Source organism: Ixodes scapularis, unplaced genomic scaffold, assembly GCF_016920785.2.
Source record: "Ixodes scapularis isolate PalLabHiFi unplaced genomic scaffold, ASM1692078v2 PGA_scaffold8__174_contigs__length_109621045, whole genome shotgun sequence".
In the NCBI taxonomy this organism is placed as follows: Eukaryota; Metazoa; Arthropoda; class Arachnida; order Ixodida; family Ixodidae; genus Ixodes; species Ixodes scapularis.
In genome coordinates this window covers 107,521,880-107,549,101 of record NW_024609883.1, presented here as the reverse complement: position 1 = coordinate 107,549,101, position 27,222 = coordinate 107,521,880, and the positions used below count along the sequence as shown (strand labels likewise).

General features: G+C 46.3%; 1 protein-coding gene across 3 annotated transcripts in view; it reads right to left on the bottom strand.

Moving 5' to 3' along the window:
* Positions 1-1,366: 1,366 nt before the first annotated feature.
* LOC8034689 (inhibitor of nuclear factor kappa-B kinase subunit epsilon) overlaps positions 1,367-27,222 on the bottom strand; it is a 42,685-nt gene continuing 16,829 nt past the window's right edge. For 2 of the 3 annotated variants that reach the window (XM_040499695.2, XM_029977352.4), the window contains exons 8-21: positions 26,822-26,932; positions 26,164-26,343; positions 25,500-25,689; positions 24,825-25,006; positions 23,919-24,020; positions 23,080-23,188; positions 21,394-21,518; positions 19,867-19,943; positions 19,422-19,461; positions 17,993-18,094; positions 14,573-14,669; positions 12,224-12,414; positions 9,549-9,620; positions 1,367-1,998 (exon numbers count right to left, since the gene is read on the bottom strand). In XM_040499695.2, coding sequence (XP_040355629.2) covers positions 1,953-1,998; positions 9,549-9,620; positions 12,224-12,414; positions 14,573-14,669; positions 17,993-18,094; positions 19,422-19,461; positions 19,867-19,943; positions 21,394-21,518; positions 23,080-23,188; positions 23,919-24,020; positions 24,825-25,006; positions 25,500-25,689; positions 26,164-26,343; positions 26,822-26,932 — 1,624 coding nt within the window. In that variant the 3' untranslated portion in view covers positions 1,367-1,952. The remainder of the gene's footprint in view (positions 1,999-9,548; positions 9,621-12,223; positions 12,415-14,572; positions 14,670-17,992; positions 18,095-19,421; positions 19,462-19,866; positions 19,944-21,393; positions 21,519-23,079; positions 23,189-23,918; positions 24,021-24,824; positions 25,007-25,499; positions 25,690-26,163; positions 26,344-26,821; positions 26,933-27,222) is intronic. The other variant, XM_042286860.1, reaches the window with a different exon arrangement.

Genomic DNA, 27,222 nt, shown 5'->3' with positions numbered 1-27,222 from the left:
TTTTAATGAAGAAAATGGACAGAAAAAACTTGCCCATAAGCAAAGGACCAGCTTGCCAACCATGAAGCGTGTCGATAATCCACGTTTTTTTTCCCGCAGGAAGGATATCTTTTATTGAAAGTGCCAATGAAGGTTCACTAACAGATGAAGGCCCATGACACGAAATGTGGAAGGCCTCAGATTTCTCTCGTCAGCCTCTTCTCGTTTGCCGAGGATGGTGACCCTGCCAAAGTCGGGCCGACATTTGCACTTTCTGCAATGAATCAGCAAAAGCACCCCCCAACCGTGGCTCCAAACGAATATGAATGTTCTCCTAGTCTACCCCTACACCCTTGGCTTAAGAAAAGCTAAGAGGGTACAGAGGACAAAGGGGCAAAGCGCATGGTGGTGGTCCCCTACCTCCACCGCTTGAAACGAGTCTGTGGTAGATATAGAATACCGGTAGTGTTTTCGATGCCCAAAAAAATTGGCCAGATATGTTCCAGGGTTGGTGTGGGGCCAGATGGTCGTTTGAATGCAATGTGTACGAAGGCACACAGAAAACCTTTTGTCACTTGGGTTTTGTGTGTGGTGTACAAGATCCCCGTCATGTAAGAGCAATCTTAGTGGCCAGTAGGTGTCACGCAAAGCATCTTGGGTACTGGTTGGCCACTAAGTTTTGGTTTGCCAACCTGACTTTGTGACATTGTCAAGACCAAGTAAGGTGCTTACATTTTTTAACATGCGACTAATTTATACTACTGTAGGTGTTTCCTACCGATACCGAATGCTGGGGCACGCTTTTTGGGGCTCTTGCGAGCGAGGAGGCGAGTGCTGCACTCTGGAGTGGTAGCCAGAAAGGTGCGAGATGCAACAGGCTCTACTCGCTAAGCCTATACTCTGTTCACCCTTAAGTTTAGATTGCAGCCAGTGCTTCATGCACGAGCGCTCAAAGTTGCTGCTTTGAAGCATTCTGCAGAACAAGTGCTTGCACTAGAAATGCATGTCTCAAAACCGGGAACATGGGCTAGCTTGCGCTTGTACGCATTTCAAGGAGGGTTCTTGCGAAGGTGAATGCAGCAGTCTTCACCGACACTAGCAAGTCTGCCGGGTTCGCACTCGCAAAGACAGCCCGTGGCACCGGTACTTTATACAGTGTCGCACTTGGCAATACTGACATAGCTGCTGCCATTAAAAACTTGCATTCACAAAGACAAAGCTCTGCCCAATGCTCGGTACACCTTGGGACGTTCAGCATTGAGCGGAGCATTCTTTTTTGTAGGCGGTGTCTCCTGCATTCGTACGTCGCAACGTTGCATCAATCATTCTTGGTCAAAATGCATTGCTTATGGAGTGCTGCGAAAAAAAGAGCTCTGACCAAACATTCTTCGACTTCCAACATTAAAACATTTATTTTTTCCACCATTGCTTCCTCAATTCAGCAAAACAGATGTTGCCACAAGCTACCATCTGTCAATTGCTTGCAAGATTATTAAAAAAGAACACAAATACTTGAGAGAACGGACAAGACTAAACTGCTCTTGTACATGATCATTTTCCACACGTAACCAAATTTATGTGCCTTGGAAACAAAATGCATGTACAAAGTTCTGGTCCACCTTCATCAAAAATGTAAAATTGCACAAAAAATATTTACATAAATTGCAGAAAAAAAAAAAAAAAAAAATACTACTCCAGTGTAAATCTGTGAATACTTGGTAGCTCAGAATCGGCTTCTATGGTTTTGGGTGGAACTTTTTAGTCCCACCTAGGTCAAGAAGACGCCGTCGGAGAGCTTGCAAATCTAGGATGCGAAGGCACTTTGAAATGCATTCCACAATTCAAATACGAAAAACATCCTTGATTTCCGGTCACCAGCGGAACGTCTGGCAGTTCTCACAACAAGAGAGCCCGGCCTGGAAAACGAGGCATCGGGAAAACCCGTTTCAGTGGAGCGGTCCTTGGAGTCTTCTTCACGACTCCTCGTTGGAAAGTGGAGGCAAGGAGAGGTTCAGGAAGCTGGAAGAGACAAAAAGGCCCTTGAATAAACCTTTGATTCTACCCTTAAAATACATGCACACAGATTACATTTTTGTGGCTTGTGGTGGACTTTGCAACCATTTGTTTCTAATTTATACGAGTAGAAACGAAGAGAGGACAAGATAAAAGCACAGGGATGTTGGAGCACCAAACTGTGGTTGGAATTATTGAGGGTAGATGCAAACTAGCTGCCTCTCTCTACTCTGTTCAAACAAGTACAGCCAAGCACCTTTATAACGAATGCCTCTACTACAAGAACACCCGTTTAACGAGGTAAAATAGAGTCCCCGCCAATCTCGCATTCAATGTGTTTCTCCGACTACTACAACAAATTCCTGTTTAACAAACATTGCTGTCCAACAAAGCAATTGCACGGCCCCACAAAGCAAAAATGACCGGTATTGTAAATTGTCTAGGTGAAAAATAATCGATTTTATGTAAATTGTCACTCTCAAGTGACGCGCGTAGAGAAAAGAAATGCTGCGGCAGCAGCGACGATAGACACCTCTGCAGCACGCAGCTTTATGTCTCGATGGCGCTACGCGACTACGTTGCTGCGTCGAAAACCTGTATGCAGCAGCATAGTCTCGTAGCGCCATCTAGATGCAAGGTTGCACACTAATAAATTATTTGGAACCAAAAACCGGGAATGCGCGGCACTAGCAAAAGCGGTGCGCTGAATGCGGATCCACCTCCGTCACATGCTGTGCGCGCTCGTGCATACTTGCGTTTGCTCTTATCTAGCTCATGCCGTTGATTGACCCCGTAAGTGATGATGTCGCAACATGGCGCTGTGCTCCAGACAAACCATTGCTAGAGCCATTGCTATATTCAAATGCATGGGTGCTCCACACGAGGTGAGAATTTGTCTAATAATAAAGTGAATAACTTTCTGTAAGCATTGCGCCTTCTCCATGTTGAATCATTGATCCTTCTACTGTTTCCGTGCCATATAGCGATGCTAAAAGCCCGTAATACAGTTCAGCAACCGCTTTAATTTGTTAGCAGACGACACTATTGCCCGATGGCTTTGTGTGGGTTCAGTGGTCCTTTCTGAGGGAGCAGCATGCACTGCATTGCATAAAGTTGGTGGCAAACGACGAAACTTGCCGTGGCAATTGGGGCAAGCGACAGCTTTGCGTGGCATTTCGAAAGTGAAGAGTGCCCGTGCACGGCCTTGATCGACGCTCGAGGTGCGCGAGCTAGCGCGCGGACGTCTCCCAAAGATGCTTCGATATCGCAAGGAGAAGGGTGAAAACGGTGTCGTGACGTAATAATAAATTACGACGACGTGTATCAACGTCGATGTGCGGGTCGGCATGCGTTTCAAATAGTTATGATGGCATAGAATGAGGTTGCTTTGGTGCATATTTGTCATCAAACGATTTGTCCATATACAGATATAAACTTACCTGATGTTCTTACCCAGTTTAATACTTTCGCTATTTTGGTTCTTGCTGAAAACGGAAGAACCAGCAAATTTGTTTTCTTAATACTCCCATATCGCTAGCCCTCAAACGAAATCTGCAGTCTCGAACCAATCATTTACGTTAGAGTAAAATTAATTACCTCTTCGTTAGGATGCAGGTCAATCTGTAAATCAAAAGGAGAGCATGATGCTGCTTTGATATATACTAAACCTAGTAAACAAATGCATCTCTCACCGGTGCAGTAGCATACTTTCTTTGCAGACGATATATCTATACGTGGTGATGATTTTCCTCCGACAGAGTCCCGTATGGCGCGAAAATACATGTTTTTAGAAACCTGATTAGTTTTGTTAGAGCCACCATGTTCCTAATAAATACACTATCAAAATTGTATCATTATGCGAAAGAACCCCAAGCTGTTCCAGATGACATGTTTCTGTAATTCTGCATGCATTCGTCGTCTGCAGCACGAATGGATGTTGCCGTCGCAAAAATTTCACCAACAACGAAATCTTGGCAAATTTTATCGTGGTAAGTGAGAGATCCAGGCCTCCTATATCGATTCTTTTTAAACGTTTAAATTCCACGTCGTCTTTTTGAATAAACATTCTTTCGGAGCGAAATCTAATCCTATGTATTTGCCTAGACCAACGGTAGGGTGTAAGGTAGACAGGTGGGGAAACGAGAGCCAAATGAGCAACCGGATTGTGTCCCCCCTTGGTGTTTCTTTTTCTGTGGCGCCATCTATGTGGAGCACCGCGAACTCTCACTCCGCGTGTGCGACCGATGGCGACCGGCTAAACTGACGGAGATGGCTTCTTGCGGATTTTCAATGGAGGACTGTCGTGCTCTCAGTTTATTTTGCGCACTCTCCCATAGAGTTACGCGCAAATCTGATTCCGATTTTTTCCTCTCGCCACAGCGCCATCTGTCGCAAGTCGGGGGTACCCGCAAGCAGACGAGTACACAATCCGGTCACGGCGCTGCGGTAGGCTTCTATGGGCCGTTTCCCCACCTGTCCATCTTACACCCTGTATAACGGTTTGTTTGGGGCAGTGACATCACACTTATGAGGTCAATTGAGTATGTGCCTAGGGAAGAAAAAAGTTTCTTTTCGGAAGTCTTGGAAACACTGGAAAAATTGTCTGAGCAGGAATAGTCCAGCAATAATCTAAAATATAGTGACAAAGGTCAATAACGGCAAGAATTCTCGCCGTTATTCTTGTGCGAAGTTTTGTGGTGTTATCATATTGTACTAATTGTTTTAGCGTTAATGCAAACTTTTGTCAATCCAAAAGAATTCCATCCAATCGACTGGTAGATCGCTTTAGCTTTGAGAACCCTCGTACGCAACGTGCTAAGCTCTCGAAACTCAGGAGTGGCATTTGCTTGGATCTGTTTGAACTTTCTGCTGTCGTGGTGAGACCCCGTACAAATATATGGGTGAATTTCGATGTGACTATTTCAACATACACCGTCAAAACACTTCTACAATTATTTTGACATCTGCTTCGTCACTTCTGTAAAACATCAAAACGTTGCACCCCGTCAAATGCAGCCATTGCAGTGATAGCCTTTGGGTCCTGTTCTGTTTCTGGTGGTGTTGTTGCTGTCGTGTTGACGGAGTGGTGTCCCACGCCTCAGAAGTACTTGGCACTAGAAATGTCTTATTCAGAGTGTGTGTGCTCAACTGGCTCGACAGTTGATCGTTTCGGACGCGACATGCCCAGCAGCGATGTTTTGAGCTCTCGCTCATTATTTCTCCAGGTGTATCACTTAAAGGGCAACTCCGCTCAATTCCAAAGATTTCTGGATAATGAGTGATTTCACATTAAAAAGCCTTAGTAAAAAACATTACGTAATTTGCTTCGTCAAAAATGGGATATATTTTTTAAATCCAATTTTAAACACGAGCAGAAATCAAAACCGAAACTTCGGCTCCATCCGGCAACATTGGTCTCGGGCCGCCAAGAACATGGCTATCACATGGCACGAGATGTCATGTGATCCTCTACAAGACGATGGGCAGGATTGGGGCGGGCGTGTGCCAGGCACGAGTGTCGTCTGTACCGCACTCTTCACCATGTTTTGATGTCTACGACATTCAACGTCTGCACAACTGTGGCAAAAGTCTGTGCACATAGTGTCTGTAGTGTGGACGAAACTCCGAGAGACAATAATCACAAACGGTGAGACAACAATGGCGGTTGTGACGAGGGAGATGGCAGTAACGGCAGGGCGGCCAAATGGCTCCCAAGGAGCGTGCTGCTCATGCGCGTTACGCCAATCACGTGGACACCGCTGAGTGCCGAGAGAAAGCATTGCTGACGTCACCCGTTACGCTTGCCAAGAAAAGTCAAAGCAGGCAAAAGGGGGCAATGGTGATGAAGTTTAGCTCAATGTTGGCTACGTCCACGCCATAGCCTTGTCTGCGCTGTTGGTTGCGCCTCAATTCGCCCGCTCGAGTCAGCCGATTTCGGCAATTTGGCGAGTTGCAAAGTTTTCCGGACCATTTAACAAACATTTAGACTACGTCGTAATATTTGACGTGTGGTCTTCATAGGTGGTACGGAAGAGGACTCCATTGTTTTTTCAAAAACAAAAATTAAACGGAGTTGCCCATATTGAATCTATAACGAAGCCAAGCTGGATATCCCTTTGCTGCACGTAACAAATATAAGTGCATACGCTATGTACCACTGAGAGCTTGGCACGCTTTTTGTTCCTCCACATCTCCACTACTGTGTGAGCGCGTCTTTGTATGGGTTGCAGTCTTGCTTTGCACTTGACCCCCACCCGATTTTCTTTTTGGTTCGGGTATAACGAGTGGGTTAACTACGAAACGATTGGGATGTTAGATAAAATGTTGCAAATGGAAAATATTGCCTTCTTGATGTTTCTGGACTGGCACGAAAGAGCAACAAAGACTCTGACGCACCGAGCAAAACATTCTCATATTGCATTTCGCACCACGGTTGTACGAGGTGCATGCAGTTTCTGACAGCAAGTGTCCAATCAACTGCAAATTTTATGACACAAGATTCAGCACATTTGTCTATATGAAACACGTGAAATATATCATGAAAAGCAATGGTGCCTCATTCTGTAATGTTTAACACAACCAAGCAAACGTCACATGCAGCCTGGTAACTGATGTATAGGGTGTCTGAAATGCCGAAGCTCTATCTAAAATTGGCTACAAAAATCGGCACCTACAAGAAGCGATCGAAAGCTTTCATCAAAGGTGTATTTCACAGGTAAAATTACGAGGCCTAGCTCCCCTCCTGTAACAAATAGGGCCAAAAGACTTGTCAGGGTCAACGGCGGCTGGCGGCGCAGATGATCGAGTCGAGTGGTGGAGCAGATTTGGCGCACGTATTGATAGACGACGTTGGGAGCAGCGTAGAAAGCCATGGCCAACCAGCGAAAAATGCAGGTGACAAGAAGATGCGATCCGTCGGCAGCAAGAGGGCCGTTGTTATGCAACTGCGTTTTATTTCTGTTACTTCAGGTATTGCTACCATTGTCCGCATTTGTTTTTAAGCCAAAGGTACATTGAGAAAAGATTATCTTAATTTTAATAGACCCCGTTCGTCATGGGCAGTTTCAATATTTTAGAGCGCAGCTCTTAGGCGCCCGTTTCCGGCTTGAGCGGCGTCACCGTTGCCGTAACCCTTGTAACCCTTGTGAGGGTTACTAGGGTTACTCTCACGTGGGTTCCCCTGACGAGGATCATGAGGGTTACTCTCATAACCCTCGTGAGAGTAACCCTCACGAAGGTTACGAGGGTTAGTTACCCTCAAAAGGGTTACCTCATGAGGGTCACGAGGGTTACCCTCACAAGGATCACGAGGGTTATGAGAGTTACCCTTACGAGGGTTATGAGAGTTACCCTTACGAGGGTTATGAGAGTTACTCTTACGAGGGTCAAGAGAGTAACTCTCACGAGGGTCACGAGAGTTACCCTCACAAGGGTTACCCTCACGAGGGTCATGAGGGTTACCTTGACGAGTGTCATGAGGGTTACCCCCTGAGGTCACGTGACCCCTGATGTCATATGACCCCCCTGAAGTGATGTGACCCCCTGAGGTCATGTGACCCCCCTGAGGTCACGTGACATACCTGAGGTCACGTGAACCCTCCCCCCATCCCCCCGAGGTCACGTGACCTCAGGGAGTCACCTATCCCTCAGTACCCTTCCATCCTCCTCCTCAAGAGCTGCGCTCTAATCCGGCGTTACAGGGAGTTGTAAACGGCTTTCATTTTTTTTAACAGCAAGCCGGAACAAGGAGGTAGCGCCAGTTGACCCGATCGCCGTCTGCCATTGAACCTGGCAAGCTTCTTAATCTTACGAGGTAAAACCGACCTGCGAAATACACCTTTGACGAAAAGTTTAGATTGCTATGTGAAGCCACCGATTTTTACGGCCCATTTTAGATCGAGCCCCGACATTTCAGACAACCTACACATTAATAAGTATTTTTTGCATTTCCCATCTTTAAAGAGTCATAAAAAATGCAGTTGACTGCACAACATTTGTTTTCAGAAAAAGCATGTTGAACCTCGCAAGCAAGATTATATTTTTTTACCGCCACTTTCAATCATTTCCAGTATAAACTCTGAAGCTCCAAAGTTGTCCAAAATTCCAAATTTAAAACGTCAAAATAATTTTGTTCAATTTTTTACGAAGGACACAATATTTTGTTTTAATTTTCATGTCTTCAGGAAGTGGCGTCACGGACGTCAAAAAATTACAAAAAATTACTGATTGTGGACGTCGAAATAGTGACCGCCATGTGAAAAAGGTACCAGTCAGCTCGGTCGTGCACCTCTCCCCATTCTCGCTGCGCCACACGCTGCAGCTGTCGCGTACTGAAAGTATGGCCGACTCAGCCGTGCTGCCACACACACTCCTACGAGAGCAATGCAGCCACTTCCAAAGTGTCTCGGCTGTAGATGACAAACTTTGCCAGTGGCAATACTGGCGGCGCGACCGCTAGCCTGGTATCTTTCAATGCCGTCACACAGTGGTGAGTACACGAACGCGTGCCAATAAGATTTTAATTTACAAAACAAATAGTAATCCAGCAATTCTTGAATTCTGCATCATAAGCTTTCTTTCGCTTTATGTGCTACGAGCTAGAATACGCTAACAGACTCGGCCACCGTTCCCCCCTTCGATAAGTCAATTGTCAACATACCGTATATTGCCGCATATAAGACAACCTTTTTTTCCAGAAATGGGTGTCTCCAATTGGGGGTTCGACCTATACGCGGATTCGATCGACCTGTATGCGGGTTTACACGCATTCTGAGCCGAATGAAGGGTTCTAGAGACTTTTCCCTACATAAAGAGCCTCAGTGTTTCGTACGAAGATATTGAGTGCAAGGCACATGCAGTCGCTACGGAGCTGAACATTGCGCGCAGCGAGTTTAAGATATCGAAGAAGTGGGTAACCAACTTCATGAAGTGCAACGGGCTAAGCCTGAGAAGGCGAACGACTGTGTGCCAGAAGCTGCCGGACGCCTACGAGGAAAAGCTGCAGGAGTTCCATCGCTATGTTGATGATCTCCGAACGCGGAACAGCTTCATGCTCGGCCAGATCGGCAACGCCGATCAGATGCCGGTTTGGTTCAACATGCTGAGCAGAAGAACCATCGCTGAAAAGAGTTGTCGCCAGGTGAATTTGCTAACGACGGGGAACGAACACAATCGCTTTACTGAGATGTTGTGCTGCACGGCCGATGGCCACAAGCTGCCCCCGTACCTGGTGTTTAAGCGGAAAACGATGCCGAAAAACGAACAGGCTTATAAGGATGGGATTGTGGGTTCAATTCTTGTCAAAGCGAGTTTAAAAAAAAATTTTTTTTTCATTCAGTTTATACACTACTTTTCAGTTATTGTTCTTTTGTCCAGGTTGTCCTCTGAAGTAAGTCTTAGACATTTTGTAGCCATTTCCGTGGAGTTCCGTCACATTTTCCTCAAGGATCCGAGCCCTCGAATACATTTCGTGAAGAAGCGGGACTTGTGCCGTCACATGTTCCAGTATACGCATCAACAGGGTTGAAGCGCAAGCATAGCTCAATGCAGACACTCACCTCCTCATCATGATGTGGTTAGCTTCAATGAGTTCCAGGATTTCCAACTGCTCCTCTTTCAACCGTTGCAGGCTGTGAAGAAGGAAAAAAAAAAAACAGTTCTACACATCGAGATGCCTGTCGAACGCACCTTGTCTTCTTTTACCCCACTAATTTTGCTTTGGCGTTCTCCAAGCCTGTTGTACCGGGTATTCGCGACACCTGTACCATTTATTTCAGTGAAAAATCTTGTCACCAAGAAAGAAAACAATATTCTCGTTCTCACTGCCAAGTGTATTTCATTGCATCCACAAGTGCATCTATATGCGTCTAGGTAAAATTTAACCACTTAAGTGCCAAATTTTCTTTTTCCAAAAGTAACCTAAAAGTGCTAATATTTTTTTGTTTTGAATTGTTATTCCTGTAGTATTACACATAAAATTTGAAAAGTTTACTACGCAAAAATCAGCGGAGGCAAAAAAAATATTTGCCAAGTAATACGAGTGCTGCCATCTATGATCAACGCCGCAAAACTACTCGGACGAGCCTACCTCGTCTGTGGAATTGAGGACTACCGAAAAAACCACTGGACGAGCCGAGCTCGTCCACGGCATTTTTAGCCAAAAAATGGCCGACGAGCTCAGCTCGTCCAAGGCACTTAAGGGGTTAAGTCATTTGTTGTTTTGACCACATTGGGTTTAGGTAGACGTCCACTTGTGGAAAAATTTCATATTCCTCTTATGATCCAGATATGGTGTTCTCAAGCTTTTGAGTCTTCTTGACACCGCTAGTGTCAGATTCTCACAGATCTTTAGGTTTCTGCAATGCATAATCCAATTACGCGAGCCGAAAAAAAAACGTTTTCTTTTCTTCCAAGCACCCAATATTTTTATGACAGCTGGCTTTTGCGATAACAAGTTCACGGTCTGGTTTTACGCAGCAAGATTTGGCCACCAACAAGGGTAAAGACAAGCGCCGACACCGATAACAGTACCAAGAAAGGAAGAGTGAGGAAGGAAGCGACAGACAAGCGGAAAAACAAAACAGCTAATACGTTAGGCATGTTCGTTTTGCTGCAACACGAAAAAGTTAATCGAGTGCTTGTCAACTTCAGTTTTCTTTTATACAATGCACAATGTCTATGTTTTCTGGCAAATAAAGCTAAGAGTTTAAGCACCAATCTTGCCAGTGGTAGTTTGCTGTTACCCTTTGTTCACTAAAGCCTAACCTGCCACCTGGGCCCATGCGTACCACCAACATCTGCGACAATTCTCAGCCTTTCCAAGGTAGCCCAAATGCATGGGAGGACTGCAGACTTTTTTACTCTAGATTTTTTTTAATATGAATCCTATGCAAAAAATATGATGTATACCTGTAAGCAATGCAATAACCCACAACCAGGTTAAAGATTGTGCAATGTCTATAGGTAAAATCTTTTAAGAGGAGACACTGCTCTTTAAAGCAAAAAATTGCTAAAACAAAAAAAGAACAATTGTGAAATTGTGTTTTTTAAGATTGGCAGGCACTTATCAACTTGCCCTGAAGTATTTTCATGAAATAAATCTCTTATTTAGAAATACTGATATGAATGCATACCAATACAGTGCAATCCACTTATAACGATACCACATATAACAATGTACTGCATATAATGATCAGTTTCTAGACTTTGAAACGCTCTTTCTAGTCCAGATAGAATAATAATTGGCTATAAGGATTGAATTTTCTGGTTTTTTCATTATCATTATAAGCTGATTTCACTGTAAAATGTCTGTACATGTTTTTTGCTATTATTTCAGAATAAACCATTCACACACTTTGCTATTTACGAAAGCCACATCTCCACTCGCATGTATCTAATCTACATATGTTTTTTTTTTCTTTCTCTGGTAGGTGTATGTGCAAATCCAATAAAAGGTATAAATATGGCTTCAGGTGTCTTTAGATGCCTTTTATGCTTCCCGCTAAAATTTTTAAACTAAAAACTCGAGTGTCAAAAAAACTATAAAAAATCCTACCGCTTTCATTTAGTACACCTTATTAGATTTCACAGACCTTGCAGTTTACTGACATGTATTTTCTGATTTTAGTATTTCAATTTGTCTTAATCCATCTCATAATCTTTGCAAATTAAACATTCAACATTATCCAAACTCATTAGGCTACATCAAAACCAAGTACATGTTTGCAGTAAGATTTTAAAGGCAGATAAGCTACGTAAATTTTATTTCAATTGGACCACAAGTAAAAAAAGAAAGTCCTCAAAGCCAGGGAAGAATCCAAGAAGGGGGGGGGGGGGGGGGGGGCGACGGGGGGCCCCCCCCACCTTCCCCCCTCCCCCTTCTAGGAGAGCAATTTGACATGAGTGGACCCCAGTGGCTTAACTAGGGGGGGCAGGGGGCTACAAGTGCCCCTGGCGCCACTTGGGAGGGGGTGCCGAGCCGAGTCCACCCATAATAATATAATGATGATGATGATGATCTCATAATCACTATCATCACGAGGGGCACGAAATTTCATTTGCCATGGGCACCGTCATATCTAGTTACGCCACTGGTGGACCAGCCGGTGCACAAGAAAGAATGGGAGAATAGTATCCCTACACATTTTTCATCCCACCCGCCCCCGCCCCGCCCCCGCCCCGAAACGGAGTTCTGGATCCGCCCCTGCTCGAAGCCAGTGTTGCCCAAGCTTACCCACAAACAATGCGCCCAGGAACCTTCTTGGGACGCCCGGACAACCCGTCCTTGAGGGTTTCCTGAGCACAAGGAGCGTCGTCGCTGGCAGCGTTTTTCGGCAAACTCAGACCGTTCTGCCCTTGGCTCTGACATCTTGCCTTCAAGTCGCAGACCAGACCGCCGACAACAGACTCAAATGTCGAGCCCACCTGCGGAGGAGGTGCACAAAGATGGATGCCCTCTGCCCCACTCCAATCCAACTTGCTCGTCGTCCGTCTTGTTGTGCCGTTTTTCGACTACCTCTGCCCACCACTAGCCTGCACGGTTTTTCCAGGTTTTCTTTAAAACCATTTCTTGCGTACCATGCATATGGAATCGTTTGGCCGGTGTTGGAGTTGTCCATTTTGTAAATAAATATTTCAAAAACCATTTTAAAAATCCTTCAACACCAACCATCACACACCAAGGCAGAAGTGTTCCCATGAAACTTGTACAGTGACGCAACTGCTTAAACTTGAGACGTTCTCCTTCTCTTTCTTGTCGTCGTCTGTCATTACCTCAGTCTCGGGTTTTTCACTAAAATGCTTAAACTCTTGCAGAGAAGTGTTAATAATAAAGTAGTAATGTTCCACTACGCTACAACCACTACCAAAGATTAAAAAAAAAAAGGCAGACAAAATGGACGACAAGTTACAATGTCTTTTCGGAATACCCCTCAGACCCAAAGGATTCGAAGAAGAGAAGAACAAATATAAACAAATCAACATTTTTTTAAATAAGTAACTTTTGTTTTTTTTTAACTAAAAAAACAAATTGGTGCAAGCAATATTTACGTTGTTAGACACAATTTAGTGGGGGTAGTCTTGCTCTAGGTCCTGCCCAGTGCTCACAAATCTAAGCACCTTGTCTCGGCTCTGACTGGTTGGAGAGAGGACCGACGTGTGAAATGTTAGTTGTAAAATTGTCTCTCCGTGCCAGAGAAAGAAATAATCCAGATAGGGTCATTATTTCATTTTAACTTTCATATGCAATATTTTTATGCCTGAGAAACAAAGAATCCAGATCGGGTCGATATTGTTTTCAAAAATATCCCGATATTGCCTTTCCCCTTAGGTTTCAAATGATCACAGACATGGCTGCCGGCGTCTGTGGTGTGATCAACGAGATCGGCTCGTCGAGCTTATCTATTTTAGTGAGTGCGAGTCGTTCTGCGTATACCAAGGTGTTTAGACGAAGATCCCCTCGACCGATCTAGTCAGCAGCAGACAGCTGTCGCAAGTACACGCTTTCGGAGGCGCTGTTGGCGCTGCGCGTGTGCTCGAGTTCACAGCGGGCGGTAGCGGGACTGGCCTGAGCCTAGCCTCCTACATTAACTATCTTAGTTGATCTGGCTCGATCCATTCCTTTGCTTGTGTCGATGCTGAATAAAGATACTCGTTCCCGTAAAACCGGCCTCGCTGCTTTGTGCGACTGTCGTGATTGTAATCGTGATTTCAATACCCGAGAAGATACGTACAGAGGTAAGAATTTGCGAGCAATTTGGCTGGAGGTAATCGGACGTTCAGTTCGCATCAAGTTTGTTCAGGTCTGTTCCGTCATTTTGCTTCGAAAGGAGAGTGGTGGCTCTACGCTTTACAGTGCACCTGGCTTGCCAATGCAAATATTTGCAGGTCGCGTTTTAGTTGTGTGTCATGACGCTCACCCACCTTGCTCGCGGATGCCGTGCGAAAAAATAATAAGAACAGAAAAACTGGAAGGACTACATATTTATTTTGTTGACTTTCTTAGTCCTTTCGGTCGTTTTTACCGCACATAGACGCTTATATTGGACCGTGGCTTGTGTGTCATGAAACACTAGAACGTGCTTTCATAGTTGTGTCTCGCAGACGTTTTTAGACGAGGGCAGAATAGCACACGGACGCTGACGTGCAGCTTTCATGTCCACGCCTGCCCTTGGCAGACGGCGATAGACGGTGGTGTGGAATAGCAGACGATGCCGGAGGCTGCCGTGCCTCGCATGACTAACAGACGGTGTGAGACATCCAGACTAGACACACCGGATGTGGGGAAAATGGAGACGATAGGCTTCCGAACATGTTTGGTCGACTAGCCAAGCCAATCCAGTAGCAATGCGCGGGGCCACTGATATGTGGGCAGGGCTTAGAATGGGGCCATGATCTCTACTTAAATTGCGTCTAACAATGTATATATTGCACAAAAGAAAACTTTTTTTCGTGCAAAAGTTATCAAAAAGAATACTTGTGTGTCCCAATATCGCCCTTCAAAAATTTTTTTTTTCTCACTTCAATGTTTTTTTAAAAATTGTTCCTGCAAGGCAACGGGAACACGCAGCTGCGAAAGAAATACCTTGTCCAATGCTGCGGCGTACGAGGAGATCATGTCCATGCACGAGTCCAGTTCGCTCTCCACTCGCTTGGTTCGCGACAGCAGCTCCAAGGCATCCCTGGACACGTGCAACATGGGGGAGCTCAGACCCGGGCTCCGTACCTGGAGCTCAAGTGCTTCGAAACACAGGGCTTTAATCGCCCAAGGAAGCGGGTCTGGGGTTCCTTTATTCGTGCTTTGTTCAAGGTGGCGACATCAGACCATTTTGTTGCGACGCTTTTTTTTATTTTACTGCTTAGGAAGTTATGTAAGTGCGTCTCCCTGCACAAGCTCTTAACAATGACTGATGCGGCAGCGTTCTGTTTCCCTGGCTATTTTTCTTCTTTCTTTCTTTTGCTAAGGTTATGTGAGATAGTGATGCCCACCCCTCTGTCTTTTTATTTTAGGCGACGTATCAGATCTCATCAGCATGGTTTTATCAAGGGACGCTCGGTCCAGACAAACCTTTGTACCTTTCTTGATTATTCGTACCTTTTGTTTGCAATCGCGGCCAAGTTGACGTTGTTTATTTTGGCCTCTCGAAGGCCTTCGATAAAGTGAACCACGATTTGCTATTGCACGAATTGTCATGAAAAGGGCCTCTCCCGTGCCTTTCAAATGGCTTGAAAGCTATCTGACTGACCGTCAATAAGTTGTACGCATTTTAAATAACATCTCCAATCATTTTTGTCCGTTATAGGGGGGTACCACAGGGCTCCGATTTCGGTCCACTTTTGTTTTTGATTTTTATCAATGACATATCTACTAGAGGAATAAACTCAAACATGCTGTGTGTTATTTACGGACAATATCAAGCTCGTTTTCAGTATTAGCTTGATTGACGACTGTGACCTTCTTCAGAGTGACGCATCACATTTTTTTTAAACTGGTGTCAGGAAAATCCAGAAAAAACTGCAGTCTTGTCTTTCAGTAAAAAAAACAGGAAATTGTACAGTATTCATACTCACTTGATGATAAGTGTATTTTAAGGGTTTCATCGCTTCATAATCTTAGAGTGTACTTCGACATCACTCTTTCATATGGCTGCCATGTCACCTACAATGTCTGCTCTGCATTTAGATTACTGGGTATGATTACTCGATTAACTAGAAAGTTTGTGAACTATGCTTGCTTCCTACGTTTATTCTGTTCTCTTATCAGATCTAGACTAGATTTTGGCTCGGTAGTGTGGAATTTGCTCACTCTACATGATGCACCCAAAATAGAGTCAGTTCAAGGATGCCTAGTGCATGTACAGTAAAACCTCGTAAATTCAACCCCCGCTAATTCGGAAATTCGGATAATTTGAACTGCCGATCCAGTCCCGTCAAACGTATGTATTATTCAATGGCAGCAAATGCTCGTTACTTCGGAGGGAACGCGGCGCGCTATGGTTAATTCGGACAAATTCAGTAGGTGGCGCTAGCTACCGTCCAATCCAAAGGGTATGACCGCTATCCATCCGAGGTGCACACATAGTTTTTCTGGTTTTCCCATGGCTCTTCGCTCTTCCGGTTCTCAGTGTTTCGCACCGGTTTTGCTCTGTATTGCCGTGCTTCAGCGCGTTACTCTCCTGGCATGGAAGCGGCAGAAGCGTAGCTTCAATGGAAAAAGGGTAGCACAAGCGACCGACGACCGGAATGGCAAAATCCCGACACGCGGGGCTATTGTTCCCGAGCGTGCCGATAGCTAGAGTGACAGTCACGTTTTATGCCCCAACGCGGGGATCCTAAAACCCGCCATTTTAACAGCTATCTTATACCTCAATTTTTCGCCGGCCACCCCAGCATTGAAAAATGCAACGTGACAGGCACTCTCGCTATCGGCGCGCTCAAGAAAAATAGCACCGGGTGTCGCGATTTCGCCGCTCCGATTATTGGTCAGTTGTGCTACTCGTTTTCCGTTGCAGCTGTACTAGGCTAAGAATTTAGCGACGAAAGTGGAAATACTGAGGGCCTTGAAGGACGGCGTCTCTCGACAAGTGACGGAAAGTTATGACGTCAAGAGAAGCAGTTTGGCCACGTACGTGAAATTTGAGGTCGATATCGAAAGCGAGAAGTTCAACGCGAAAAGAAAGCGGCCTTGGAAGGTGGTGCACCCGAAACTAGACGAGGGCTTGCTGTGCTATCTTGTCAGCGCACGGGATGCGTAGCCTGACAGTGCAAGTGCGGTGAAGCACTCGACTGCGCTAAGGAAAGTTGCCGTCTCCACCCAAGTGTCGTCCAGAAAGCAGGCGGTAATAACATATTTCTTCTCAAAATAAAGGTATGTCACAGGGAAATGTTTTCGTGCAGTTTTCTTTGTTCTTTCGATATTTCGACTTTTGGATAATTCTGACATTTTTGTCGGTCCCATGAGATCCGAATTAACAAGGTTTTACTGTAATCTATGACAAATACCTTGGCCAAAGGCATTTTTACAACTATGAACTCCTCGCTGATAAAAAATTTGGCTTACAGAGTCTATCCCTCATAAGATTATCGTGCAAGGTTGCGTTTTTACGTAGAATAGTTCACAGGAAGCATTGACTCAACACTTTAATGCACAGTGAATTTGAACGTACTAGCTCGCTTAAACAGGAGAGCTCTCACTTTTTATCCCCACAATCAACATATTATATCACCAACAACAGGAATGCAGATATGTGCAAACAATCTCGGGCGTGAAAATTTTGATATTTTTGATCGCTACGTAAATCTCAATAGACAATTAGATGAGATTATTTTTTTTCATTAGCAATGCACTGTCCTGTTTTGTTGCATGCTAATTTTACTGTTATTTGCATTTTTAAATAAGTTTAACTGAGCATGTTTTATAGCTGTACAACTCTTTCACCGAGCTATATTGCAGACCATTGTTGCTTGATTATTGGCACAAAGTTTTATGATGATGATGATCCCTTCGTGAGCGCATGATGTTGATTACAGCAAGGAGTGGTATCACCCTAAACAGAAGGCACCCTAGGCAGGTCCATTGCAGACGACAGGAACGGGTCAACTGGCCGTAACCTTAAATTTGGCTCGCGCCTCCAAGCGTGAATCGGCCACTGATGCATCTCATTCGGTGAGGCCCAATAAAAAGTAGATTTGCTAAAAACATTCGCTAAGTCACTGTCTTTAGAATGTGTCCAAACTTTCAAGTGCCCAACTAACAGTGTTTCAAGCTCGCCTCTCTTTTTTTTTTTTTTTTTTCTTTTTAGGGTGAAGTTGAGGCATTGACATACAGTATGTAACTGTAGCGATGTTGTGAAGGTTTGTGTTTACAGAGTGACTTATGTAGAAAGGTTCTGCTGTGAAATTGAAGTTGAGTTTTGAAAGGATCAGGACACAAGTGCACCTAAGACAAAGCGACTCTGGAGGCACGTTGCAATCGAGGCACACAATGCGACGGCGTGCGACTCACTTGGCCCATGCTTCGAGCGACTGCGCCACCTGGTGGCAGGAGTGGCGGCAGCGCTCCTGAAGCAGCGAGAGCAGCTTCTGACACGTCTGCCGGATCTTGTTCCTGCGCACACAATCAAGGCCCACAGCGCTATAGCTGTCTCCTGTGCTATGCTAGAAGCACAAATAAACTCTAGCACGTGTTACCACTAAAATCTCTCAATAGCATTCACGCTTTTAACAAGTACCGTTGCACGAGATGTGCGCCCCGAGTAAGGACTTTGCCGCCGATTGCTTCCGAGAGTTCCACGAGGCACAACCCTCGTGCACTGGTGCATTTGAAGGTGCATACTTTCAAGACAAACAAGAAGCTTTAGTTAGTGCAACTTCTTGACAGAAACGTGCACCAGAACGAGCAACAAAATGCCCTGCCATTGAGTTGTGTCAGCACATATTATACAGGAATCCCTCGTTATAACGAAATCGCTTTTTTCGAATTGCCGCTTTTATCGAAGTTCGACGTGGTCCCAACCGAAATGCACGCATTTTGAACCGGATTACTCTAAGCGTATCGGCGGCCTACCATGCTTATTACGAAGGCCGTAAAGCCGAAAGCATGCGAGCCTACACTGAGGCACACAGAGACCAACAAGGAACGGAGCAAACGGATGATGGAGGGCAGACCGCGCAGAGCACCGCTTTTAATGCCGCTTAGATCTGCGAGGTTGAAAAAAGTGTCCGGTCTAAGTCCAAGATCGACAAATAACTTGACATTTCGGCAATGGCTGTTCGACACTGTCCACCATCGCGTGTGGCCAGGGTAAACACCAAGCGACGTCGGAGAGGCACCTTGGGAAATGCCGACGAATGCAGAGATGCGAAACATCCTACGGCTGCTTCGAAACAAAGTGGAGTGCAACAGCGGTCACAGTGTTCTTGCGATGCCTGGACAAGTTCAAAAAGAACTGAAGGCCGGATGAAATTATCGTCAAACACCCGTTAATTTCTTTACTCGGTAAAGCTGCCGCGAGATTTTCATAACCAAGGCTTGTTCAATTGAACAGGTTGTCCCACAGTGTCCCCGTCCCCCTACAAGGAATGCCGTTTTTTCTTTGCTCCACTGCTTCAACGGAGCAGCAAAATTTTTTTGCTGCTCCGTTGACTGTTATAACGAAGGATTACTGTATGTCTTGTACGAGACAAAATTTGCAAAAGGCTTAACTTTTGCCATTACAAATAATCTCTCGTAAATTCGAAACAAAAAGGTCCACATTGTCTTATGCTAAAATGAAAATTTTGAAACTGTGAAAAATATACTTTTGTATTTAAATTAGCCTTGAAAACCTCCATACCTTTTTGTACAACATCCTTCGGTGTAACTCGTACGTTAGCATAGAGCCCTAGCATGGTGTTAGGCGTGGCACTAAAAGGAAAGGCCACTAGATACTCACTTCTCGAGTGTGTGGAACTGCTTGTCGTGGAACGATAGTTCTGAAAGAAATCGAGCTTTGATTATACAACGGGCAATGAAAAAACACAGACTTCGACGTAAACTTGACAAGTAGAGCAATATTTGCGTTAGCAAGGAGAACAAATAGCAAGAACAAAGCAACAGAAAAGAATCCCAGAACCAGACTGTTTGCAGCACTCACAAAATAATGAAACCCACAACTGGTAGCAGCAGTACTATCCATTGCTTTTTCGTACAAACAAATATCTAGACCAAACACCTTTTCAGTATCAGCACAGGTCACAAATGTAAAAGCCCCAGATCAGAAACGGAGGAAGAGCCCACATTTTTACTCTTACACTGTCTTTCCGTAGCATACTTTCTAAACCACGTCCAAAACAAAACAAAAAAAACAAAAAAACACGGATTAGTTGCAAAAGTCCTACCTCTAGCAGCCTTGTCCCTGGCCAGAGCCTGCCAGCTGTCACGGATCTTTTGGACGTAGGTCGCTGCCGTCTCGGGACTAGAAACAAAAAGAGAGAAGTTTTCCGCTTGAGCCATTATAGCAAAGTTACCACACGTTAAGAAAAGAAGTCAATTTCAGCATGCCCAACGAGAGGTGTGGCAGCACCCGACAAAGCAGCCATTTGTTCCGGTCGACCCTTTTCGGCTCCTCCTGTACTCTCGCATGGCCCTTCCTCCTCCTTTGCATATGTAGGGCTGGTGGTCCGAATGAGATGCCGAAGTTTCAGAGTTTGGTTCAAAAGTTAGAAGTGATTTTCGGAAATTTTCAATCCAAAAATTATGAGCCATTCCACTCTCTGAAGGTGGATGACCAGCGAAGCTGTTGAGCACACAACACAGACGTGACACAAGATTTTGAACCATGGTACAAACTATCGCCGCTCCGAGGAGCCGGAGGAAACTAGACACGCGCGGCGGGATCGCCACCCCGAAAGAGCGGAAGGAAAGAAATTAGGCATGCAAGCGCTTTGAACGACGACAAAGAGAGGGCGTTGCGAGCATAGACATGGCCGAAACGGGTCGCGCAGCGGCAAATCTTTGGGAAACGTTTATTACCTACCCGAGAGTCTACTGACCTTCAAAATGCTGCCTATTGATATCTACTGAAAATGAACATCCAAGTGATGAGACATATAAGCTTTTGCACAGAATGAAGCAATTTTGCATCGAATTCGGGACCCGAGTTTTTGTTGACACACCTAGCCATAAACAGCTTCGCTGTAAAATGGCGAGTAACGAAGCCCACAAATATGTGGAGCTAAATGGCATCAGCTATCGGGAATGGGCCCCATTTCCTGTTGAAACTTACAGAAATTTGTTTGTAACTTTTGAATAGGATAATGGTCAGTTGAGAAATATTGGCATTTGGTCCAGACAGCTAGCACAGCATTTGGGCAGAGACTAAGTGTTTGTCTATGCATAATTTATTTTTGCGATAAAGAAAACACACAAAAGTTTTGTCAGGGACACACAGCATAACAGGGCTCCAACTTTGTTCAGACGAAATCTCGATTTGATCGACGCCTCCGTTCGAGTTACAAGCTTTTATATAGACAAAATCGGAATTGAGCTTGAGTTTCAGCTTGAAGGTTAAACATGGCTGGGAATATCGTTGCTATCAAAGTTTTAGTGAAACCGACAAAAAGACAATTTCAGGCCAACATCCCTTGGCCGTGATTGCACGCCGTCCCAGCGAGCAAAGGCAATACCACCTAGGAGACCCGCACAGTTTCCCCCCAAAAGCCATCACTAATGGATTCACGCAGCCTCACCTAGCCCGTGTCAGCATCACTGCCCACGCACGTCACAGTCTCGCGAGGAGCGCAACGCTAGCGGGCAGCGATGCCAAGATGGACGTGTCTGCCGTCTCTCGTCGAGTTTGGGCAAACCACTAACAAGGAAGCGACGCACAGTCCTTCTCTTTAACGTAGCATTGGCAAAGGCCTCACCATCCGGCCAGCTGCGGGCCCTCGCGGCAGGCAAGCTCCCAGCGCGTGCGCAGCACGCGTCCCTTCAGCACCGACTGCTCCAGGAACCCCAGCTCTTTCTCCAGGTGTGCCATCTGTTGGGAGACCTGTCGACATGCACACCCTAAAGCAAGCGTCTGCGGCACCTTGGCGCCCGGAACACATCTCCGACCGGCATGTTTATCCCACCCTAAAAAGCGATTGCTCCGCCTCCGCCTCGGGACGTCATACGGGTGTCACGCTGGCCACGATCCAGGCAGCATTGCGGCAGCGGTGGCAGTCCACGGACACTTTGGCGGCCGGAAGTTGGGACGCCGCAATGACGGCAATACTTGCATTCCCTCATGCTTTCTTCCGGAAGTTGTACGCCCAACTGCCAGAATTGCGACATCCGACGGCGTGACACTCCGGCTTGTCTTACGTCATATATTGCCACTGTGGGACAGCTTTCGACACGTGGCCGGAATGAAACGCCAAACACGCCAGTCGGAGACGCATTCCAGACACCGTAGCCACACCACACAGCACCACGCTCTTCGTTGCATTTCGCTCCCCCTCACAATGGCTGGAAGCTTCGTAAATGTCCGGCGCACAAATCGCAGCATCACAACCAGTCCCACCTTGCTATGAGTATCGAGCGGTCAAAGGCCATTCCGAAAAGCGAAAAACCCCCAAGTACCCAATTGGTTGCCCCCACTTTACCCTTCGGGGTAATTCCAGTAAGCCCAACTATAAAATTTAGGGATTTACGTGCCAAAGCAAAGAATGGCATCTGGCACGCCCCAACGAAAGGCTGACGATCACTTTTGACCATGGGGGGATTTTTTTCCTGTGCAAATGATATTTCGGCGACACGCACTTCTCCGCAATAAGCCTACATCAAGTTGAGGGCACGTCGGTCGGGAATCAAATCAGAGCGAATACGGACGCACTTCCCTACACCAACCAATTTTTAAAAGAAGGTAGAGTCCCAACGTATCGGTGCCGGCACGGCACCTTCTTTAGGGGGGGCTATTTAAAAGAGATGCAGCTTCTTTCTTTTCTTCTGCAGAGAATGTAGAGCAGTATCTTCATTTTTCTGCAGCAATTAGTGTTTAAACCAGGTGCGGTTCCACTCCATACGTCGGCGGAATGAAAAACTTCAAGAAAAAAGTCCACCAACATAAGAATGACGTACGCAAATTTGACCGAGAGCGTAGCGCTGTTACTGAACGCTGTGGCGACAATGACCACCGCATCGACTTTAAAAATACCCGAATCCTGGATGTGGAAACTAACTGGCACCAATGGCTCTTTATTGAGTCGTGGCGCATACAGACCACACCAGGAAATATTAACCGATCCACCGGCATCTTGCCATCAGCATACGTCAGTGGACTACGACACTTAGAAGAAACACCAAAGAAACAGGCCCCACCACAGATGAAAACAAAGATGACGATCCTCGTTTGCAAACAACGCTGAAGAAAACAAAGGTACCACACCTGGTTTGAAAACTAACTGCCGTAAAAAAACAAAGATACTGCTCTACATTCACTGCAGAACAAAACAAAGAAGCTGCCCCTCTTTTAAATAGCCCCCCTGAAGAAGGTGCCGAGCTAGTTGGTATTTGCCCATCATTTATAAAGATTAACCCAACCAGGCAGACGTCTGCCATGCGGAACTCACGGCTGCCCGGCTGTCCTGCTTCTCCACAAGGCAGCGCGCCAGGCACTGAAGTTCGGCTGGCTGAGGCTGCGGCTGCACCGCATCCACGAGCTGGGACAGACCGGATTGGCTGCAGGAAGTTCACTGTGTCAAGCGATACTTTTGGGGGCAAATGACACCAATGACGTACCTAACTCGCGGAAATTGATTTCTCGAGAGAGCTGGTCTTATTTATCGCGTGTTGCTAGAATGAGGAAATTTTAAGTAAATATGCTAGAAGATGAAAGCATGTTTCAATTATCCGATTAACATATTGCACGCATTCCTGAACTAATTTGTACAAAGATTTGATAGTGTGACTAGGTCAGTTTAATCTTATAAACTGTAGACTTATTTTTTGCGGGCTCAATATTTTGCGATTTAGGACAAACCTGAAGTTTTCGAATAATTTGCGGGTTCTAATTTTCGCCACGCGGTGGGATCTCAATGGGCATTTACATCTCACTAGAATTGGTCGCAGGATCTTTTTTTCGCAAAATGTAGGCGACTCGCAAAATTCACAAAAATTAGGTCCTCGCAAAAGTTCTGTCGTTCACAGTATCTATTAAAAGGCGACCATTACTCAATGTTATAAAAATGTTGCAATGTATGGAAGTATGACAGGTTGATCACAGTACTAGACCACTTTAAGTCAATGCATAAAAAAAAGGCTAATGTTACTCTATGCTAGACAATACTTACTGCAAAGCATGGAAACAAAATCCCCAGGTTAGCATTACAGTTACATCATTGCGAGACGAACCAAAATACAATATGCGCAATAACCCGACGGCCCTCGCTGTAAGCCGAACGTTGAGCACCTGGTGAGCAAGAGCTTTAGCTGCTGGTCCAAGAGCGTGCACATTGTCCTAGCTTGGCTCAGCTTGGCTAGTTGCTTGTCCACGAGCTCCTCCAAGACGCAGCTGAAACCACAAGAAACGAGACGCAAGTCGAGATCCACAAATTTACTCGAAAAGGACATAGCCGCGGATGCCACCAACTGTCCTTCTAACCACTGCAAGCAGTCGCCAGTTGGCTCAAAATTGCTTCTGTCCCATAACCCTGAATCCGGACTACACAGCTGCATGGCCCGTCCTCCACCGCTGCAGGATCATGGCCGGCAACATGATACTTCTACGACGTCATGAGGCGAAAGTTGAGGGACCACTTTTTTCGACGCAGTTAACAGACCACTCGGGGAAAGTATTGTGCAAAACAACAGGGCTTGATTACTTCACACTCGCTCCTTTTCTCGCAACTGAGCAGCGCACCAACCCTAGCGCCTCCCACTAATGTCCGAATGCCAGTGTCCAACTTATGACAGACGGGAGAAATGTTCACCTGCCCAATCTCTGGAGCGACATTCTGCCGCTCTAGAGAATTGAGTGAGCAGATAGGAAAATGGAACCGAGCCCTCTAAGGCCTGTGCATTCACTCTGTGTGCAACTCTATTCAATTAATGGTACAAGGTTAAGAAGCATCTGGAAGAAGGAGGGGTTTAATGGGACATGGTTATGGGAAATGGTATGTCATGAAAAAAGGTGTCTTGAAAGATGGTTTGATGGAAGATGGAGCCATGGGAGATTCAGTCCTGGGACATGTAGTGTCATGGGACATGTAGTGTCATGGGAGACTGGATGTCATGGACAGGGTCATGGAAGATGAAGTGTCATGGAAGACTGGGTACAATGAGAGACGAGGTCATGGGGCCAGTTGCGGACACTCACGCCAGGGTGAGGGGCGCCCTGCGCAGGGCGGCGTGGCAGCGGCACAGCTTGTCCAGCAGCCTCTGCATTGCGTGGGCCACACTGCAGCAGCTCTTGGCCAGGGAAGCGTCCTGCTCCAGGTTCACAGAGGGCGTCGGGAACACCGGAAAGCGCGCCGTCTGGGCCGACGCACCCAGCTGGACCTGCACCCACCAGCATTGTTTTGCGGGGGAACGGCACGTGAAGGATAAACCGAGAATGCCGCGACCAACAATAAACACTCGCGTCATCTGTTTGTGGCAGTACAGTGCGTATGTTAAGTAGGCATGTTGAAGGACCGACTTAGACCAATCTGAAGCTGAATCGTCCCACTGTATCTGAGTCGCTCAGCACGCTAAGTCATTATCCCTATCGACCATGTCCAGCTAAGTCTGGAAGCAGTGGCAGATGCAACTGTGACATTTTGACAGGGGCAGAAAATCCACTAATATCTCTATAGAACAAAAAAAATATCTAGCTGCACCTCCACATAAATTACACAGGAGCATATCTTCCCTGCTCATTCGAAGAATCTCAATCGATGCTACCCACATAATGAAGCTTCCGTGTGGTCCAGAAGTCTCGCGCCCCAATTTTCACCTATAACGCCTTCAGATACTAGAAATATAGCCCTGTGACTCTGTTCCAGTGGCTCACCTGAATGCGCGGGCAGCCAGCATCCAGCAGCAGGTAGGGAGAGGCTAGCGTGGTTGGGGGTAGCCCCTGGCCCGCAGCACTGTGGCACGACAGCGCAAACTCCAGTAGACCCTTGTCCTGAACAAACAGGAGCTGGGAAGCCGGCGACAGGCTCGTCTGCTGGTACACTTCGGTCTTCAGATCCGCGAGCCTGCGGGAAGACGTGCATTCCAGGTTGCCAACTCTCCGTCTTGCCTCGTGCCTGGAGTTCAATGCATGTTGATCTCCAGGCACGGGGTCTTGGACGTCTAGACGACCTCAAGGGCAACTTTTAGGACGACCTCAAGGACGACGCCTAGGACGACCTCTTGGACAACGTCTAAGACGACCTCAAGGAAGACGTTTAAGACGACCTCAAGGACGTTGTTTAGGACGACCTCAAGGGTGACTTTTAGGACAACCTAAAGGACGACGTCTACACCGACCTCAAGGATGACGTCTAGGACGGCCTCGAGGACAACCTCTCGGACGACCTCAAGGACGATGTCTACGACGACCTCTAAAATGACTTTTAGGACGACACCCAAAGAAATTCAGCCTTTCCACTCTGGTGAAAACCAGAGTGGACCTACGCGGCCGAGGAAGCCAGCAACCCGTTCCACCCGAGGCTTCCCACGGCACTCACGTGGCCTGAGCTGGCAGGTAGGCGTGGAGTTCGCGCCCCTCGTTGATGTAGAACACGTGGAGCAGGCGGCAACGGAGCAGCTCCGTCACCGAGTCGAAGAACTGCTCGAAGGTCCACATCTTGCTGTCGTCGCACTCCAGCAGCCCCGCCAGCAGGGGCACAATCTTGTCCCTCAGGCCCCTGGGAGAGAGGGTATGCCTCAAAACAACGAGCAAGGACTCGCTAAGCCACGGGGGAGGATTACGACGAGATTTAGGGGGTGGACATCCGCTCGAGTCAAATTTATGTGCACTAAACTAAAAGGCAGCAAAAAGATAAAAATTAAGAGTATCGTAACCCTAGAGATAAAGCTGGAAGACAGAGAGAAAATGTGCAGTGTTTTCAGCCATGCTAAGTTAGCGTGACACAGACACACATGACGTCACGGTATCTCACAGCTTGACGTAACGCGACACCACAACCAACCACCTGCCTATGTCGCACGACACGTGATTAACATTAGTGTCCTTTGATGCTACATGTCACGTGATAACACAGCTCCGTGGTGCTACATAATGTCACACTGTCATGTCATGGTGTCAGGAGATCACAGCCTCGCTGAGAATGTCACTTGAACACTGTCTGCCAAGTTTTGTGGACGCTGGAACGCCGGACTCACGGGCTGAGCAGGCAACTGCGAGGCAGCTCCTTGCTCCACTCGATGGGGCCGTTCTCGGAGTTCTGGACCCCCGAGATGACGCCGGACTCCTTCTTCGAGGTGATGCAGAACCTGCGGTGGAAACTCCCCTCAGTCGCCGACCTGTGCAGCTACTATTCGCTTTCTGCTGCCGCGTGCCAACTGAACTGCCTAGGTTGCTGGCTGCGCCAAACATATTTCTATTGTTCCCAAAGGCATAACGAAGCAGTACGGATGCAGACAGAAATGAACTACACTGTGTTAGGCCATCCACATAGCACATTGGTTTAACCTGACAACGATGGCAGCTTTTCTCTCCTTTTAAGTGTGAAATCATTTCTAAGACCACTAAACCACGAGACTGTGCACGTTTGTCTGACACA